This window comes from Narcine bancroftii, chromosome 3 (genome assembly GCF_036971445.1).
Source record: "Narcine bancroftii isolate sNarBan1 chromosome 3, sNarBan1.hap1, whole genome shotgun sequence".
NCBI lineage: Eukaryota > Metazoa > Chordata > Chondrichthyes > Torpediniformes > Narcinidae > Narcine > Narcine bancroftii.
This window is the reverse complement of record NC_091471.1, coordinates 301,984,811-302,006,113: the sequence shown is the minus strand read 5'-3', so window position 1 is coordinate 302,006,113 and position 21,303 is coordinate 301,984,811. Positions and strand designations below refer to the sequence as shown.

The 21,303-nt window shown below is 40.1% G+C and overlaps 1 protein-coding gene across 3 annotated transcripts in view; it reads left to right on the top strand.

Moving 5' to 3' along the window:
* mfsd12a (major facilitator superfamily domain containing 12a) overlaps positions 1 to 21,303 on the top strand; it is a 65,393-nt gene that overhangs the window by 20,651 nt on the left and 23,439 nt on the right. For all 3 annotated transcript variants that reach the window (XR_011354580.1, XM_069928739.1, XM_069928740.1), the window contains exons 2-3: positions 13,977 to 14,187; positions 21,077 to 21,191. Coding sequence is in view for 2 of the 3 variants with exons in the window: in XM_069928739.1 (XP_069784840.1) it covers positions 13,977 to 14,187; positions 21,077 to 21,191 (326 nt within the window). In the remaining variant the exon portion in view is untranslated. The remainder of the gene's footprint in view (positions 1 to 13,976; positions 14,188 to 21,076; positions 21,192 to 21,303) is intronic.

Genomic DNA, 21,303 nt, shown 5'->3' with positions numbered 1-21,303 from the left:
AAACAAATTACCAACTACCAAAACTAATACTGACGCAAAATCAGCTAATCCCTTTTACAATAGATAACCTTTCCTTTAGAGAATGGGAGAAAAAAGGGATCAAAAGAATAGAAAATTGTTTTTCGGGAAATAAATTATTATCCTTTGAACAAATGAAGGATAAATATAATATAACTCACGATACAGTGTTGGCATACTACCAACTGAAATCCTTCAAGGACAAATTGGGAAGCAGTCTGAGGTTACCAGATGGAAGTAATTTTGAATACTTGATTACAGACACAATGATAATCAAAAAATTTGTAACAAACATGTATATTAAACTACAAGGAAAGGAGAATGAGGAAACAAATGGTAAAACTAAACAAAAATGGGAACAAGATCTAAACATAAAGATAAAGAATGAAACATCGGAGAAATTATGCTCAGGAACTATGAGAAATACAATAAACACGAGGTTACGTATGATACAATATAACTGGATACACAGGCTATACATTACACCTCAAAAGTTAAATAAATGGGACCCAACAGTATCTGACAGATGTTTTCGCTGTAAAAAGGAAATGGGAACAACAATTCATGCAATTTGGACATGTGAGAAAGTGAAAACATTTTGGGAAGATCTAAACCAGATATTAAATAAAATCACAAAAAGCAATATACCAAAAAACCCAGAGATCTTCCTCCTAAGTAACATAAAAAACAAAGAATTTGGACTCGAGTTGGATGGAGCACAAAAAAGATTTGTTATGATAGCCCTAGCTGTAGCTAAAAAATGTATTATGTCAGCCTGGAAATTAGAAGATAACTTGAGAATACAACAATGGTATATAGAAATGAATAAATGTATTCCATTAGAAAAAATAACCTATAATTTAAGAAATAACATTACAATATTTGAACAAATATGGGAGCCATACATGAAACACAATAGATAAAACCTACCGTGGACATCTACCACCTAAAATGACAAAAGGAGAAGAGAATGAAAAGAACTGACTCAGTGGAATTTCTTGTTTATTTTTATTGAGTGACAATATTGTTTAACGGGTTTAATGTATCTTATAGTTTGAACTTTAAATAAATGGGAGGGGAGGTGAGGGAGGGAGGGAGGAGAGGAAGGAAGTGGGGGGGAGAAAACGACACTGTATATATTTAAGAAGGAAAATGCATGTATCTTGACCAATATGGTTTATAGTGTGAAAAATAAAAAATTTTTAAAAAAGTAACAAAAAAAAAGCTGACATTGAAATTTAATGATGACACTGCTTTTTTTCATGGAGAAGTCTCCACAATCTTATAAGAACCATGATTGATTGCCAGATTATGAACAAGGGGTTGCCCTTTGAAAATATTGCTTCTGAGATGTTTTTTGTTGTTGACCACGTCAACCTGAAACCTTATTTGAGATCTGTCATAGAACTTGCACGGCTCAATTTTTCTCTTTAAGGTTCGGAGGTACTCTGTATTGATCTTTGGAAAAGATCCAGGAGTGGTCCAGGAGTGTCAATGGACTGTGAAACAAAGAGGGACTGTGAGATTAGGAGAGGAAATAGGCCATCTAGCCCATTGAGTCTGCTCCGCCATTCTATCTTGAGCTGATCCATTCTCCCACTCAGCCCCATCGTCCCAACCTTCTCCCCGTAATCTTTGATACCTTGACTATTTGGATACCTGTCAATCTCTACCAATGACCTGGCCTCCACATCCCCCTGTGGTAGTGAATTCCAGAAGTTCACCACTCTTTGACTAAAGAAATTCCTCCACATCTCCGATAGAGTTAACTTGGACACTTTCCATCTGACCACCTGAGTGCTTCGAGTATTTACTATTTACTTTTTAAATTTTCAGCATTTCTAGTTTTTTTTGCCTCGATGACTTCTTGAATCTGAAACTTGAGCTCACAATGTAAACAAGTTCCGTTTGCAAACATTAGGCAGCTTTAAAAACTTCCATCTGGTGTTATTTCTGAGTTAAAATTATGTATTTCTCAAATATTAAATTGTCTTGGTCAACAGGATGTGCAGGCACAGTTAGCACTAATTCTCTAGAGTAATTTGTCAGTCTTGCAGCACGCCAAGAGGTCAGTGAGGAAATGATGCCGACTGGCACATTCCAGACTGCGGGAGAACTTGCTGAGAGATGCACTCAGGGCATTGTGGGGTAGTTCCACAGTCTAGTGTCCTTCCGTTACCCTGCATTGAGGAGGATGAGACTGAGGGGAAGCCTGTCAAACAACATGTTGGGGGTAAAATAATTTTGCCTCGCCCACAGGAAAAAGAACCTCAGGGTTGTATGTGATGTCTTGCATGTACTCCGACAATAAACTAAAGCAAAATCTGAATGACAAGGTGCCACAGAGGTGGCAAAGGTGTAAATGGAGAGTGTATGTAGCAATGTAAAATGATAGAAATGTATGGACATGACATTAAGGATGTGAAAAGACTGATGTAGCAACTTCGATCAATAAAATAGTCACTTGGAGGCTAAGTGAGGCATTTGGCTGCGACGCGTTTCTTGAATGAATCGGTAACGAAGCCCAAATGAATTTTCTTAAACAGTCTTTATTAACAAACACAAAAGGGTTAGCGTTTGTAGTATCATTCAACAGAAAAAACTACTGTAGGAGAAAATAACATTCTAGTAAAATAGCGATGAATCATAACGCAACTTTATAATGTCCGTATAATGGTCAACAGAAATTATCAACACCTAACTCACCCTCCTCGGATCGCCCCAACTCACAACATGAGGTAACAAACTTTCTTTTCAACACATGCAAGCCCCCATGCTTGCTCCTTGAAGAACGCTCTGGCTCCAACTGCTTACTGTTGGCACCAAGCTGAACATGCTTGTGTCAACCCTGTGTACTGGTGGACACACGGCCCCAGCTGAAGCTGCTGCTGCTGGGGCCGAGCCAACCGCACATTGGTGGCTACGGGAAAGGGCCCACAGGCCCTGGGACACTGCCAATGTAGACTGGGAGATCGCTTCACTGAGCAACTTCGCTCTGTCCACATCAGTGACAGGGACCTCCCAGTGGCCAGCCATTTCAATTAAGCGCCTACTCCTGCGCTGACATGGCCGTGGCCTCATGTACTGTCAAACCAAGACCACCTTAAATTGGAGGAACAACACTTGATTTTCCATTTGGGCGTTCTCTAATCAGAAACATTTGTTATGTAGATAAAACACTGTGCAAAGTACCTGCTGAATTTCTCCAGCATTGCATTTTTACTCTCAGCAAACATTGGTGTTTATGTTAGACATGGTTGCGTCATTGCAGTCTTCATTAGAAGGAGGGAAATTGCATGGGGATTTCCTGGTATGGTCAATGGCTTGTATCTGTTTTTCCATATCAGAATATATTGTCGTGAACATGTGTCATGTAATTGTTGTTTTGTGGCAGCATCACAGGGCAAAATGTTTGGCCTGGAAGTCAGCCTGAAGAAAACTGAGGTCCTCCATCAGCCAGCTCCCCACCATGACTGCCAGCCCCCCCACATCTCCATCGGGCATACAAAACTCAAAACAGTCAACCAGTTTACCTATCTCGGCTGCACCATTTCATCAGATGCAAGGATCGACAACGAGATAGACAACAGCCTCGCCAAGGCAAATAGCACCTTTGGAAGACTACACAAAAGAGTCTGAAAAAACAACCAACTGAAAAACCTCACAAAGATAAGCGTATACAGAGCCGTTGTCATACCCACACTCCTGTTCGGCTCCGAATCATGGGTCCTCTACCGGCATCACCTACGGCTCCTAGAACGCTTCCACCAGCGTTGTCTCCGCTCCATCCTCAACATTCATTGGAGAGACTTCATCTCTAACATCGAAGTACTCGAGATGGCAGAGGCCGACAGCATCGAATCCACGCTGTTGAAGATCAAACTGTGCTGGGTAGGTCACGTCTCCAGAATGGAGGACCATCGCCTTCCCAAGATCGTGTTATATGGCGAGCTCTCCACTGGCCATCGTGTCAGAGGTGCACCAAAGAAGAGGTACAAGGACTGCCTAAAGAAATCTCTTGGTGCCTGCCACATTGACCACCGCCAGTGGGCTGATATCGCCTCAAACCGTGCATCTTGGCGCCTCACAGTTCGGCGGGCAGCAACCTCCTTTGAAGAAGACCGCAGAGCCCACCTCACTGACAAAAGACAAAGGAGGAAAAACCCAACACCCAACCCCAACCAACAAATTTTCCCCTGCATCCGCTGCAACCGTGTCTGCCTGTCCCGCATCGGACTTGTCAGCCACAAACGAGCCTGCAGCTGACGTGAACATTTACCCCTCCATAAATCTTCATCCGCGAAGCCAAGCCAAAGAAAGAAGACAGGGCAAATATTGCTGTAAACCACATTTAAAATGTAAATTAGTGCAAAGAGAAAGTGAGGTCATGTTTATGATTCATTGCCTGTTCAGAAATCTGCTGGCAGTGGGGAAGACGCTGGGTGTTTGTCCTGTTCCTCCGTCCTGAGGATAGCAGTGAGAGGAGGGCATGGCCTTGGTGGTGGGGGGTCCTTGAGGCTAGAAGCTGCTTTCTTAAGACACTGCCTCTTGTAAGTGACCTCGATGGAGTGAAGACTGGTACTCAAGATGGGGCTGGCCGAGTTCACAACTCTAGTTTGGCACCTCCATACCAGACAGCGATGCAACTAGTCAGATACTCTCCACAGTACACCTGTGGAAGTTTGCTAGCCTTCGATGACATACCATATTTCCTCAAACACCGCTGGCAAGCCCATGCTGATCATATAAGTTCCTCGAAAATGCAATAATGCAGTCATTAACCTCATTGGTTTATGTCAATGGTTGTTGCATAATTATTACCCACAGAATGGCCACTGTAACCATATATGGTAAAATGTATGCTCTCTACAGCTATGACTGAACTGCCTAGCCTAATCAATTCTGAGTCACCCTCTCAAGCTCATATGGCCTTTCACACTAGCCCCACCCTGACGACCCGTAGATTGAAGGAACAACCCCTCATTTTTTCGTCTGGGGCACCCTCCAACCCCACGAACATTGAGTTCACTGCATTCCACTAATCAGCTTGCCTTCCCCCGCTCCCCTTAACTAGTTATTCTAATTCCTACTTCCTTTCTCTCTCCACCTAGCCTAGACTCTTCCCCACCCCTCCTGCGATGTCTCCCCTCCCCCCCCCCCAACTTTTTTTGTTTGGACACCTCTCATGTTTCCCCCACACCTTGATGAGGGGCTCAAGCCTGAAACGTTGGTGATGTATCTTTACCTTTGCTACATAAAGGCACTGTTTGATTTGCTGAGTTTCTCCAGCATCTGTGTGTTTTTTTCACTTAACCACGGTGTCAACAGAATCCTGTGTTTTACCACTGAACTACTTTGGAATGTGACTTAACCACTTGGTCCATGTGTTAGAAGAATAAACTACTTGAATGTTAGATCTTATCAAGTTGTGTGCCTTGCTTTTGTTATTTTGACCATATAAATCAGTGGTTCCCAACCTTTTTTATGCCCCCGCACCCCTAAAAATGTTTAATATGTTCTCGCACCCCTTAAAGTAATAATTTATTTAAGAATAAAGGTGAAGGTGACCAAAACAAATTTGAATAATCAATTTTTAATAATATATAAACAAAAATGAAACATATGGAAAAGAAAAAATATTAGAACAAATTAAAAGTTGCATAAATCCTACAAAAAAATTAAATTTTCATCCATGCATGAAATTTCTTTTAAAAAATTGAAGAACTCGTGTTCAAATGTTCATAAGCCAATTTAAATTTAATGACTCTTTTGTTCCTGTTTATTGCTTGAGTTTTTCAAAACGTGGCACTTTGTTGCCACTTTGTGCACCCAAGCAATTTCTAGATTTTGTCTTGATTGACAAAAGGGCACGAAATCCAGACTCGCCTAAGAACGTCATCGCGAATGGGATGAGCACGGTTGGTGCTTTTTCACAAAGTCTTGGAAACATTTTCATTGCCGAACACCAATGTTGTTCCAAAGTTTTGCTTTCAAACTGCATTTCAAGAACACGGTTTGTGGAGGAGTCACGTGATGGAGTAGTGGCCGGACGGTGAACTCCAGCCCTCTCCAGAAAAGTCGGGAAAAACGAGAGAAAATACAAAGGCACAGAAATACAAGTTAAAGAAAAGTGAATATAAAGGTGGAAAGAAGATGGAGACAAAAGGAGAAAAATCAAAATCAACGGAAAGAAGAGAGGAAGAGAAGACAACGGAGGAAAAAGGTGAAGGCCTTACCTGTCCGAAGAGGCCCGCTGCGGAGAGAAGACCCCACTACCTCAGGTCGGTAGAAAGAGAACTACAACAATGGCTCACAGAGCCGAGTAAAAGTGCGCAACCGCGCATGCGCGACTCCTCGCGCATGCGCGATGCGCATACAAAAAAACACACCGACGGGAGGGGGGACCAGCTGGGGAGTCGATCTCCACAGCCGGCAACGACAGCTGCAGAACACCTGCAGCAAGAAGACACCACAGAAGACAATGGAAACAAGAAAGAAGAGGAGGAAAGGGCAGCAAAGAAACAACAGATGGTCAACCTAGAGGAAGAAGAAGAGGAAGAGGAAGAGTACAGGGAAATAGAAGAAGAAAAGATAGGCAAGGTAAAGGAGGTACTTGCTCTTGTTAGAGGATACATGGAGTCATTTAAAGAATGGCAAACACAGGAATTCAATGATTTAAGAAGAAGAATAAACAACACAGAAAAGAAAATAAATAAAATGGATATGACCTTAACAGAAATGGGGAAAAAAATGGACAAGATGGAAGAACGGGCAATAGCAGCAGAAATGGAGGTAGAAGACTTAAAAAAGAAATTGGAGGAATCTAATAAAAAAACTAAAGAGACACAAGAATTACTAGCCCAAAAAATAGATATAATGGAAAATTATAACAGAAGAAATAACATAAAGATAGTGGGCCTTAAGGAAGATGTAGAAGGCAAGAATATGAGGGAGTTTATAAAAGAATGGATCCCTAAGGCCCTAGGATGTCCAGAACTACAGCAAGAAATGGAAATAGAAAGGGCACATAGAGCATTGGCCCCTAAACCACAACCACAACAAAAACCAAGATCTATTGTAGTAAAATTCCTAAGATATACTACAAGAGAAAAGGTGCTGGAGAAGACAATGGAAAAAGTAAGAGAGGGCAACAAACCACTGGAGTATAAAGGGCAAAAAATCTTCATTTATCCAGATATAAGCTTTGAACTCCTAAAGAAGAGAAAAGAGTTCAATGCAGCAAAAGCGATTTTATGGAAGAAAGGATATAAATTTACACTGAAGCATCCTGCGGTATTGAAAATATTTATTCCAGGACAACAAAACAGACTATTCTCGGATCCAGAAGAAGCACGAAAATTTGCAGAACAATTACAAAAATAGACTGAGGGATGAAGACGGGTAATGAGAGCAAAAATTATCACGATTGATATGTATGTGGGTAAAGACAAAAATAGACTGAGGGATGAAGACGGGTAAGGAGGGTAAAAATGACCACGATTGATATGTATGCGGGTAAAGAGGTATAAGAGTGAATAGAGACAACGGGCATATGTGAAAGTATCTGTAATTAGAGGAAAACATAGAAAGTATAGACAAGAATTAATAAGGGAAGGTAATGGAATAGAGAGAATAAGGAGGGAACTAAAAGAGTGACCTTTGTGACATATAAAAAACGAAATCTTTTCTGGGGGGGGCTGGGTGGGGGGAAAAGAGCGGTCACTGCAAAATCAGTTGACGCTTGCGAGTGGATTCGCAAATCCAAATGGAGAGGGGAGATGTGGTTGTCCGACAAGGGATAAAGGGCAACTCAGGAGGGGAAGGGGAGATTGGGGATAAAGAAGATAGAAATAGGAGAATAAGGAAAATGTTGGATGTTGTAGGAATGTTGTCTGGTAAAGAGTTGAAAATAAGAAAACAGAAATGGAAAAGGAGGAAAGGTAATGATGGAAAAACGGAAAGAGAAGATAAACAAAATATAAAATGGCTACGCTGAACTATATGACTCTAAATATTAATGGAATACATAACCAAATTAAAAGGAAGAAACTACTAAATTTACTGAAAAAGGAAAAAATAGATATAGCATTTGTCCAAGAAACACATTTAACTGAATTGGAGCACAAGAAATTAAAGAGAGATTGGGTAGGACATGTAACAGCAGCATCGTATAATTCAAAAGCAAGAGGAGTGGCTATATTAATTAGCAAAAATGTGCCATTTAAAATAGAAGAGGAAATAATAGATCCAGCAGGGAGATATGTTATGATAAAATGTCAGATATATTCAGAGCTTTGGAATCTACTTAATATATATTCACCTAACGAAGAAGATCAAAAGTTTATGCAAGATATCTTTTTGAAGGTAGCTAATACGCAAGGGAACATACTAATAGGAGGGGATTTCAATCTGAATTTGGATCCAAATATGGATAAAACGGGGAAAAAAATTAACAGGAAGAACAAAGTAACCAAATTTATAATTAAATCAATGCAAGAAATGAAACTTGTGGACATATGGAGGAAACAAAACCCAAAAGAAAAGGAATACTCATACTACTCGACTAGACATAAAACATACTCAAGGATAGACCTATTCCTGTTATCAGCCCACATACAAGGGAGAGTTAGGAAAACGGAATATAAAGCTAGACTATTATCGGACCACTCACCCCTGTTATTGGCAATAGAGCTAGAAGACATCCCTCCAAGAATGTATAGATGGAGATTAAACCCCATGCTACTTAAAAGACAGGATTTTAGAGAATTTATTGAAAAACAATTAAAAATGTACTTTGAAGTAAATACGGAATCAGTGGAAGATAAGTTTATACTATGGGACGCAATGAAAGCATTCATTAGAGGGCAAATAATAAGTTATGCAACCAAGATGAAGAAGGACTATAATCAGGAAACAGAGCAGTTGGAAAGGGAAATAATAAACATAGAAAAAAAATTAGCAATAAAGGAAGATACAACCAAAAGAAGAGAATTGGCGGATAAAAAAATAAAATATGAAACATTACAAACATATAAGGTGGAGAAGAATATAATGAAGACAAAACAGAAATATTATGAACTAGGGGAAAAAACACACAAAATCCTAGCATGGCAGCTTAAGACAGAGCAAACTAAGAAAACGGTATTGGCAACAAGGAAAAAAGACAAACAAATTACATATAATCCAAAAGAAATTAAGGAAAACTTCAGAGAATTCTATGAACAATTATACCGAACCGAAAACGAAGGGAAAGAAGGGAAAATAGATGAATTTTTGACTAAAATTGAACTACCAAAACTACAAATAGAGGAACAAAATAAATTAACAGAACCATTTGGAACAGTAGAAATACAAGAGATAATAAAAAATTTACCAAATAATAAGACACCAGGAGAGGATGGACTCCCAATAGAATTCTACAAAACATTTAAAGACCTAATAATACCGCCCCTCCTGGATGTAATCAACCAGATTGATGAGACACAAAACTTACCAGATTCATGTAAAACAGCAATAATTACAGTGATACTAAAACAAGGGAAAGATCCACTCTCACCAGCGTCATATAGACCAATATCTTTGCTAAACACAGATTATAAGATAATAGCTAAACTATTAGCGAACAGATTAGCAGAACAGGTACCGAAAATGGTAAATTTAGACCAAACTGGATTTATCAAAAAAAGACGCACAACAGACAATATTTGTAAATTTATTAACTTAATTCATGCAGTAGAAGGAAATAAAGCACCGGCAGTAGCAGTTGCTTTAGACGCAGAGAAGGCCTTCGACAGAGTAGAATGGAATTACTTGTTCAAAGTATTGCAAAAATTCAGTTTACCGGAGAAGTATATTAATTGGATTAAAGCATTATATAAGGGACCGTTAGCGAAAGTGACAGTAAATGGACATGTATCAAAGCAATTTAACTTAAGCAGGTCAACGCGGCAGGGATGCCCACTATCACCATTATTGTTTGCGCTAGCTATAGAACCACTAGCAGAATCGATAAGAAGAGATAATAATATAAAAGGAATAAAAATAAAAGACAGGGAATATAAAATCAGTCTGTTTGCGGATGATGTGATAGTGTACTTAACAGAACCAGAACTATCAATAAAAGAACTATATAAGAAATTGAAGGAATATGGAGAAGTGTCGGGATACAAGATAAACGTAAATAAAAGTGAAGCAATGCCTATGAATAACGCGGATTTCTCAAAATTTAAGGAGGAATCCCCATTCAGATGGCAAACGCAGGCAATAAGATACCTAGGTGTGCAAATAAACAAAAATCTAGGCCAATTATATAAACTCAATTACAATCCACTAATGAAAAAACTACAGGACGATTTAGAGCATTGGAAAGAGCTACCACTAACACTGATAGGAAGGATAAACTGTATTAAAATGAACATTTTTCCAAGGATACTATACTTATTTCAGGCATTGCCAATACAACTGACAGAAAAATTCTTCAAAGAGTTAAAGAAAATAATAAGGAGATTTTTATGGAGAGGGGGGAAACCGAGGATAGCACTAGACAAATTAACAGAATGGTATAAACAAGGAGGCTTACAATTGCCAAACTTCAAAAATTATTATAGAGCTGCACAATTAAGGTACCTATCAGATTTTTATCAAACAAGGGAAAAACCAGACTGGACGAGACTAGAATTAGATAAAATAGGGGAAAAGATACCTGAACACATATTATATAAATGGGACGAAAAATTGGTACAACATAGAACTTCTCCAGTATTACACCATCTCCTCAATATATGGAAGAAGATACATGTAGAAAGAAATAAAATAAATTACCAAATACCAAAACTAATATTGACGCAAAATAAGCTACTCCCTTTTACAATAGACAACCTTGCCTTTAGAAAATGGGAAAAAAAAGGGATTAAAAGAATAGAAAATTGTTTTTCAGGAAGTAGATTCTTATCCTTTGAACAAATGAGAGATAAGTACAATATAACGGGAGATACAGCGCTGGCATATTACCAACTGAGATCCTACTTGAAAGATAAATTAGGAAGCAACTTGAGTTTACCAGAGGGAAGTAACCTTGAATATGTGATTACAGATACAATGTTAATCAAAAGATTTATAAAAAATATGTATATTAAACTGCAAGAAAAGGAAAATGAGGAAACAAATGGTAAAACTAAACAAAAATGGGAACAAGATTTAAATATAAAGATAAAAAAGGAAACATGGGAGAAGTTATGCTCTGGAACGATGAGAAATACAATAAATACGAGGCTGCGTATGATACAATATAATTGGTTACACAGACTATACATTACACCGCAAAAGTTAAATAAATGGGACCCAACAGTATCTGATAGATGTTTTCGATGTAAAAAAGAAAGGGGAACAACAATTCATGCAATCTGGACATGTGAGAGAGTAGAAAAATTTTGGGATGATCTCAATCAGATATTAAATAAAATAACAGAAAACAATATACCAAAGAATCCAGAGATCTTTCTCCTAAGTAACATAAAAAATAAAGAATTTGGAATTGACTTGGAGGATGCACAAAAAAGATTTGTTAAGATAGCCCTAGCTGTAGCAAAAAAATGTATTATGTCAACCTGGAAATTGGAAGATAATTTGAAAATACAACAATGGTATATAGAAATGAATAAATGTATTCCATTAGAAAAAATAACATATAGTTTAAGAAATAATATTGAAATATTCGAACAAGTATGGGAGCCTTACATTAAATACAATAGCGAAAACCTACCGGGAACAAACATTACCTAAGTTGATGGAAGGAGAAGAGAAGAAAAAAATGGACTCAGTAGAATTTCTGGTGTATTTTTGTTGAATGACAACATTGTCTAACTGAATTAATGCAACCTAGATTGTATAACTAAAATGGATGAGAGGGGGGAGGGATGGGGGGGTGGCTTGGGAGGAGGGAGGGGGGAGGGAGAAAAAGTCACTGTAAATGTGTGGAAAAGAAAAAGTGTATATCATGGCTATTGTGATTTATGGTGTGAAAAATAAAAAATTAAAAAAAAAAAAAAAAAAAAAAAAAAAAAAAAAAAAAAAAAAAAGAACACGGTTTGTGTGCAGTTCAATAAGATCTTCCTTCAGCTCTTCATCATCCGACATATTATCCAAATTGAAGGAGAATGGATTTATTTTTAAAAAACTGAAATGCTATTTCGCACCCCCCGGAATACTATCTCACCCCCCCCCCCCCCTCCAGAATGCTATCTCGCACCTACTGGTTGGAAAACCCTGGTATAAATGAACCACTGGAACTTCAAACTATCCTCATAGTTTCTCCAGTACACAAAATGGTAGATGATCCATTTGAAATAAGAAAGCAGGTTGAGATGAAGCCTCAACTGGCACCTTGAGTGGTCTGACAGTTTTTGAATATTATGTTGCTCATGCTTTGGGAAATCCATTGACAAGGGATGATGAATTTTGACGGGCTTTTTTCATACGAAGGGATGAGAGACTTGTTTTTGATTCTAAACTAGACTGATACATTGTCCATCAGTAGTTTTCTTTGCATTTGTTGGTATCATAGTTTACAAATCTTTGCCCCAACTACCAAGTACTGATTCATTTTTCTTGTGGTTTCAATGTATTTGAATCATCCTGATGAATCCTGTTACAACAGACCCATAGACCAAAATTAGGTCTTCTGCACTATTTGGTATTACAGAAATAGGCTTGGTTCTGTGAAATGGGGCATGGTCATTGACATCAGGTTGAATAAGTTCTTCCAATCCAATCTGATCATGCATCTTACGAGGAGTGAACCAGGTGGCATCTTCATTAGCCTGAAGCTGCCCTTGTGCTTTGGTGTTGCTTTTTATTAAATTGCCTTTTATTCCCTCTTCCCTAATAAAGTTCTAATGAAGTCTAGGCCTCAATATCGCTTGATGACCTTTCTCTCCACATTAGTACGATAGTTCTCACAGTCAAGACAACACCTGTGCATTTATTGTCCATCTCCGCTTGTCTCGAGAAACTGATGGGGCCTTCTCATTAAACTGCTCCAACAAACATTGCTCTGAAAGTTTGAGATCCCACCTTATTGACCCTGAAGGGATCGTGATGTCTATTAAAGTTCCAATTTCAGGGATTGGATTCATCCTCCTATTTTGCTCGTTTTATTACTGCATGTTTTTGGGTTGCAACAGGAGAAGTTTCTTTCAAGTTGTTACCTTTATTATATTTAAAACAAAAAGGAAAGCAATGTAATTGAGAGCCTTTTTGGCTAATCAAAGACTTTGCTCTTTTTTTCTCCGTTTAATTCTGTGGCGTGCGTCATTAGCTGATTAACCATCAATCCATGAATAATTCCTACCACTTTCCTAAGGGTGGATAAAGCTCTACTAAATTACTAAACCGTGAATGCTTTTGCAACGCGTCTCATGAGTTCAGCTGCAAGTATCCAAGAATCCACTGCAAAGATCAAGTTTCTAGGCTGTAATGTGTTTCAATGACTTGATAGATTAGATTGCGTGTCTGGTGACTTTCTTCAAAGGAAAAGTCTTGAAGGGGAAATTGATTTTGGTGTTTTTGCAAAAATGTTATGAAAAACACTTTTATTTTTACAAAAAAAACAATCTTGGTCTTTTGGATGCTTTAGACCAAGATAGTTTCTGGGTTTGAATTAAAGTATAGAGGTGATCATTTCTCCTCCCCCACCTCCCCACCACTAACTCACGTTTTGGGCCATTATGTGACTCTTACAGACTTCCTTTCCTTTACAGAGATATCCAGATTAACTGTGTGTCCTTCACATGGAATCATATTAATTGTGTCCCAAAATGTTATTCAGTTGGATTTTTATCTAGTTTTTAAAGCAATGTTCATTGTTGTTTTGATGTGGCCCACGTAAATTTTTGTTTTTAATTTTTGAAGTTCCTGTGACATGGTTTGTTTCAGCTATATTTTTCTTTGTACTTTGACAGGGAGCACGTGTGTCATTCTCTCCTTTCCGTTCATTTTTAACCCCCCTGTGGGCAGCAGCGACAACATTCCCCAGTGGATTAAACTCGTTTATTTCACTCCCTTCATCGTCATCTTCCAGTTTGGATGGGCTTCAGTGCAGATCTCCCATCTATCCTTAATACCAGAGCTTGTAGCCAACAAACATGAGAGGGTTGAAATCACTGCCTTCAGGTAAGCTATTTCCTGATTGTTCCTTCAATCCTCTGCTATTTTTAAAAAAAATCCCCATTCTAGGGTGGTCTAATCCTACGTTGGTCGCCGCTCAAAGGTTAGATTTGGAAGTGCAGACTGTTCCTTGCCTGCAGATGCTGTGGAGATTTTGGGAGCTGACGTTGCAAAAAGGTGAAGTGATCCTCAGGTTTATCTTCAATGGTGGAAAATGCCAAGGATCCATTTAAACAGGCGACTGACCTCTTGTGCAAGACTGCCCAACCTTTCATCTTGTTGGCGAGGTCTTTCCTCGACCCCAACTCTTTCATAATCCCTGTCTTCCTTCCAATTCTGTCCTCTTGATCATCCACTGTAGCCCAGCTTTCAGATGCCCAGGTCCTCGGCTCGGAGAAGTTCTTCTTAAAGCTCTGCTATCTCCATCTCCTATTCCCTGGAGATAAATTCCACATCTTAGACTAGTCTTTTGGGCGTCTGATCTAATGGGATGGATTTAATATAGAACATAGAACAATACAGCACAGAACAGGGCTTTCCGGCCCCAATGTCGTGCTGACAAATCTATTCCTACCAAAAAAAACTGAATCCCTCTCTACCTTGTAACCTCTATTTTTCTTTCATCTGTGTGGCTGGCAAGAGTCTCTTAATTGGCCCTAATATTCCAGGCTCCATCAGCATCCCTGGCAATGCATTAAAGGCACCCACAACTCTGTGCATTTTTTTTTAAGTGCAAAACTTACCCTGATGTCTCCCCTAATCTTTCCTCTCTTCACTTTGTACACATGTCCTCTAGTGTTTGCCACTCCCACGCTCGGAAAAAGGTGTTGGCTGTCCACCCTATCTCTGCTTCTCAGTCTGTACCACGGGACCAGAATGTAGACTGGCACTTGCCCAGGTGTCCCCAATAGGAGTCTAAAGTAGCCAGGGCTGGCAGAGGTAACTTCCTTGCAGATGACAACCACTGTGCTGCTCCAGTGAGCTCCCCACAGTCTGGCATCACTTCCCTCTGACCCGGCAGCCCTTGGGTTGGAGACCATGCACTGAGATAAATGTGGTACAGTAAAATCCCTTGTATCTGGCACCTATGGAGATTGGTAGATCCCAGATGAGTGAATTTTCCGGTTGCTTGAGATGGCGCAGTTGCGTGGATTGGCAAACAAATGGCGTGTGGCCATTTTAAACTTGTATATTTTTTGCCTATTTGTTTTCCTCTTTTTTTTTTGCCAGTCACCTGAGGCTGCCAGTTGCTTGAATTTAGGATACTGCTGTCCCCTAACTGCAGGAAGAATATCAATAAGATAGAGGGACTGCAGAGAAGATTTACTACCATGTTGCCCAGACTTCAGGGACAGGTTAAACAGGTCAGGGCTTTATTCCTTGCAACATAGAAGAATGAGGGGAGATTTGATCGAGGTATTTAAAATTATGAGGGGGATAAACAGAGTAAATGTAGATAGGCTTTATCCATTGAGGGAGAGTGAGATTCAAACAAGAGGACATGGGTTAAGGGTGAAAGGGGAAATGTTTAGGGGGAATATGAGGGGGAAGCTTCATTCAGAGAGTGGTGGGGTGTGGAACGAGCTTCCAGCTGAAATGGTAGATAAGGGCTTGGTTTTAACATTTAAGGGAAATTTGGACAAGAACGTGGATGGGAGATGTATTGAGGGCTATGGACTTAGTGCAGATTAGTGGGACCAGGCAAGAAAAAGTGGTTCAGCAAAGACTAAAGGGACCGAAGTTGCCTGTTTCTGTGCTGTAATTGTTCCATGGTTCAATGATAAGAGGTGCTTTACTGCAGTTCATGTTCTAACAATAGAGAAAGCCAAATGCTGGGAGAACAGTGGCCGTGTAACCATCTGTTTATTTATTTATTAAATTTAGACATACAGTGCGGTAACAGTCCATGAGTCTGTGCTAATTTACACCCAATTAACCTACACCCCTGGTACATTTTGAACGATGGGAGGAAACTGGAGCCCCCTGGGAAAACCAATGCAGAGTCAGGGAGAACATACTGTTACATTCCCAGCAGCAATTAGGAGGCGCACAAACGAATGAGTTAAGTTTAACAAAATTTATTAACCAAACTAATAGAATTAATTCAATAAACGTAACACCTGAACACCAGCCTTAATGGCATCACTATATCAACAACAGACTATTTATTATACAGTGTATGGTGGGGGGGGGGGGGGGGGGGGAAATCCCCTGACCATTAAAATCCAGGCTGAAATGCCCCAAGAATCACTAAAATTCCCCAAAACCAAAAAAAAAACTCCACGTCAGTCTGTCAGGGGAACACAAGACGGTCTCAGTCAAAAATAAAATATCCAAGGTCCATAACAGTACAAACTCTTTACAGACTGCATGGGATTCGAACCCTGGTCCCGAATGGTGGCGCTGTAAAGGCGTTGCGCTAACTGCTACACCAACCGTGCCACCCTCATGCTTTTGGCTTTTGGAGGCTTGTGTTTTTAGAAAATTATATTTTTGAAAGCTGTCTCAAGATGTTCATGAATGATGAACAGATTGATTTGCCCTGTGACTGCTCCAACAGTCATGGGCTGAAACACCTAGGCCTCAGTTGTCTGTGAATAGAGATGGTCGTCCTGTGCTGCAGCTGTGCTCAAGAGATTTGTCCACGAAGGAGAGAACCAGGTGCCCGAACACCTCGGGGACAACCATTTGACTCCTTTTTTGCTGGTGGTGGTCAACCTTTTATCTGATGTAGCTAAAGAAAATAATAAGGAAATTCTTATGGAAAGTGGGGGGGGGAACCGAGTATAGCACTAGATAAATTAACAGAATGGTACAAACAAGGGGGCTTACAGCTACCAAACTTGAAGAATTATTATAGAGCAGGACAATTAAGATATCTATCAGATTTTTATCAAACAAGGGAAAAACCAGATTAGACCAGGTTAGAGCTAGATAAAATAGGGGAGAAGGTACCAGAACATATACTTTATAAGTGGGATGAAAAACTGGTGCAACATAGAATTTCACCAGTACTGCACCATCTGCTCAACATTTAGAAGAGGATTCACGTAGAAAGGAAAGAAACAAATTACCAACTAATCCCTTTCATAATAGATAACCTTTCCTTTAGAGAATAGGAGAGAAAAGGGATCAAAAGAATAGAAAATTGTTTTTTTGGGAAATAATTTATTACCTTTTGAACAAATGAAGTACAAATATGGAATAACTCACGGTACTATGTTTGCAAACCTCCAACTGAAAACCTACTTAAAGGATAAATTGGGAAGCAGGCTGAGGTTACCAGAAGGAAGCAGCTTTGAATATGTGATTACAGACACAATGATAATTAAAAGATTTATAACAAACATGTACATCAAGCTGCAAGAGAAAGAAAATGATGAAATAAGCTGTAAACCCAAACAAAAGTGGGAACAAGATCTAAACATAAAGATAAAGAGTGAAACACAGGAAAAGCTATGCTCCAGAACTATGAGAAATCCAATAAACACAAGGTTACGCATGATACAATATAATTGGTTACACAGGTTATATATCATGCCCCAAAAGTTAAATAAATCGGACCCAACAGTATCAGACAGATATTTTCACTGTAAGAAGGAAACGGGAACAACAGTACATGCAATTTGGGCATGTGAGAAAGTGGAAAAGTTTTGGGAAGATCTAAATCAGGTATTAAATTTAATCACAAAATGCGACATAACAAAAAAATCCAGAGATCTTCTAAGTAATATAAGAAGTAAAGAATTAGGCCTCAAATTGGATGAAGCACAAACAAGATTTATTATGATAGCCTTAGCTGGAGAAAAAAAATGTATAATGTCAACCTGGAAATCGGAAGAGAGCCTGAGAGTACAGCCACGGTACATAGAAATGAATAAATGTATTCCATTGGAAAAAATAACATACAATTTAAAAAATAAAGTCACAGTATTCAAACAAATTTGGGAACTGTATATGGAACACAACAGAGAGGGCCTACCGCGGACCTCCACCGCCTAAAATGATAGAATGAGAAGAAGACGAAATGAACTGACCCAGTGTGTAAAAGTAGATGACACAAGTTTGGATTGTACATGTTGAATGTTTAGTGGGTAGGGAGGGGGTAGGAAGGAAGGAGGGGGGGAAAAAAGAGGAGAAAATGACACTGTATATTCAAGAGGGAAATGTTTGTGTGTATTTTGATTAAATAACATTTTTTTTAAAAAAAACCTTTTATCTGATGTGATTCTGCAAAGCACAGTGGGATGTTTTGCACTTCCTTCTGCAGCAGGTTGGAGGTGGCAAGAAGCCACCATCGATGGTCGTGCGTTGCTTTTGGGTCGAGTGCTCAGAATCTGTCCCAGTGATGGAAGAATGGCAATTGTGTACCAGAGTCAACAGCCCAAACTCGGTAGTAGACAGACTGCACTGACCTTGTTAATGGGGGCTGGTGATTTGGGACAAGTTTGAATGATCTGGGTGGAGAACTACAATGGATTTTGTTGGCGGCACTCACTGAAGCATCTGTGAGCGCAGTAGCAGACCCTTCCAGCCCATGGATCTGTGTTGCCCAAATACTCTAATTAACCTACAACCCATGTACGTTTTGAAGGATATAAAGAAACTGGAACACCTGGAGACATGGGGAGAACATAGAAACTCCTCACGGACAGCACCGGATTCGAATCCAGGTCACTGCTGCTGTAGCAGTGTACGCTTACCGCTACACTAACTGCACAACCCCAACCGTTTTTTGGTGTGGATAAAATGGGCTGAAGGTGCAGGGGCCTCCTGGCAGGCAGACCATCCATTTAACACCTCTGGGTGAACCTGGTTGCAAAGGTCTCGCCTGACCCCGGTCTCATCTCTGATCTACCACTGGCAAAGGATGACTTCCTCCTGTTGCCTGAATTAGCGACACCACTCGTGCAGCAGGTCTGTGGGGTTTGATCGGAAAGATTGGTCATGGATTGTTTAGTGCAGGAGGAACTCAGCGGGCCAAGCAGTATCTGTGAAAATCGATAGATAGTTGACGCTTCAGGCGCTTTTCTTGAGCTGTTCACAGTCTTGTAGCTTTGACAGGTTGGGAATTCATTCTTTTTCTTATTAAAGTACAGGACCAGCAGGAGTTCACTGTGATGGAAGGGTGGGGAATGTGCTGAGCACCAAGGTTACACTTTGACTGGAATGCTGTTCTTCAGCTAGCAGTCCAGAGAGCGAATTGAATGTTGAATTGTGATCTTGTCAATCTCTGCTTCTGAATGTTTTGTCACCTGCCAGTGGAGAAACCGTGTCAGGATGGAACTCGATCCCCAGGAGCTGTGCACCCGTCTTCCTTACTAAAACTGTTCTACATGGGTGCATCTGCAACGGATGGCCTGCTATACCCTGAAAACTTTCATGGTGGCACCCCCATAAGAAGGGAGTCCAAGACAAGAGGCCACAATTTCAGTATAAATGGGTGTCAATTTAAAACCGAAATGTGGGGAAATTTCATGAGCCAGAGGTTCGTGAGTCTGCGGTACGTTGCCACAGGCGGCAGTGGAAGTGAGATCGTTGGGTGTATTTAAAACAGAAATTGACAAGTATTTGATTAATCAGGGCATCAAGGGTTGCTGGGAGTAGACTGGGGACTGAGACTGAATGATAAGGATCAGCTCATGGACTAAATGGCATGAGCATGAATGAAGGGATTGCTTAAGGTAATATGGGTGGAATGAAAAAGTTTGAAAAACCACTGTTTTAATCTTCCCTAATTAACTCGTTATGTGCACGGTTTCGTAACTCCAAAGGAAATGGGCCGATGACAATTTTTCTCAAGCAAAATATTTCAGTAACAATTGGATGTGGAGCATTGATTCTCAACCTTCCCTTCCCACTCACGTAACACCTTAAGCAATCCCTTACTAATCACAGAGCACCCATGACCTAGGGATTACTTAAAGTGGAATGTGAGTTTAGGGGGGTGGTCTGAAAACCACTGGCCCAGGACATGCCCTCTTCCCACTGCTACCATCAGGAAGGAGGTACAGGAGCCTGAAGACGAACACCCACGGGACAAAAAACAGCATCTTCCCCTCTGCCATCAGATGGACAATCACTCACTTTCTCTTCTTCTCCATTAATTAATTAAAAAAAATTTTAACAGTGCATTTACGGAAATGTAATTTACAGCAAATTTTGCACCTGTGTTGCATAATAATGCCACAAAACAACAAATTTTGTGATGAGTTCATGACAATAAATTCTGATTCTCATGTAACACTTTAGTTTCTGGATGAACTTTTGTTGCGGTGTCCTGGATGTAGCTGTGGAAATGTTCTCCATTGATAGCTGGGGTCAGAACATTTTAATAGCTGTTGTTTATATCTATTATTGCAGTACGGGAGGCCATTTGGCCCTTCAGATCAATGCCTGCTGCCAATAGAGCAGTCCCACTTCCCTGCAACCTCGCAACCTATTCTCTCTCACATGCCCTGAAAGCTACGTGTGTGGAAAGACTTGGTCAAGTTTCCTTTTTTATTAACTTTTGCCTGCCAAGAGGCAGACAAAGAGTCAAGTGGGTGGCACAGTTATCAAAGCAGTTAGTGCAACGCTGTTATAGCACCAGTGACTGGGGTTCAAATCCAGCGCTCTCTGTAAGAAGTTTGTACATTCTCCTCGTGTCTGCATGGGTGCTCACGTTTCCTCCCACCTTCCAATACGTACTGGGGGTTGTAGGTGTAATTGGGTGGCGTGGGCTTGTGAACCAGAAGGGGCTGTTACTGTTCTGCAAGTCAGAATTTAAATTCTTGAAGCCCGTTCGGTGCCCCTTACAGTACGAAAGAAAGAAGCAAAAGAAAATCCATTCAGAGTTGCTGAGTGTCTGTGGATTCGCCTCCAGTGCTCCTGTAACTATCTATTTCTCTCCTAGAAATGCCTTTACCGTTGTGGCCAACATTACAGTGTATGCGATTGCATGGGTGCTGTTTCACTTTCAAGCAGGAGGCGAGAACAATCTTGGCAAACAGGATATTCCACTGTTCAGGGTGAGCAACCAGTTAAACACCTTTGCAGCATCTGCTACCGCAGCGCTATGGAATAAAGAGACATCCACACAGTGTGAGAGTGAACCAGTAAACTGATTTTATTGTTTGAATC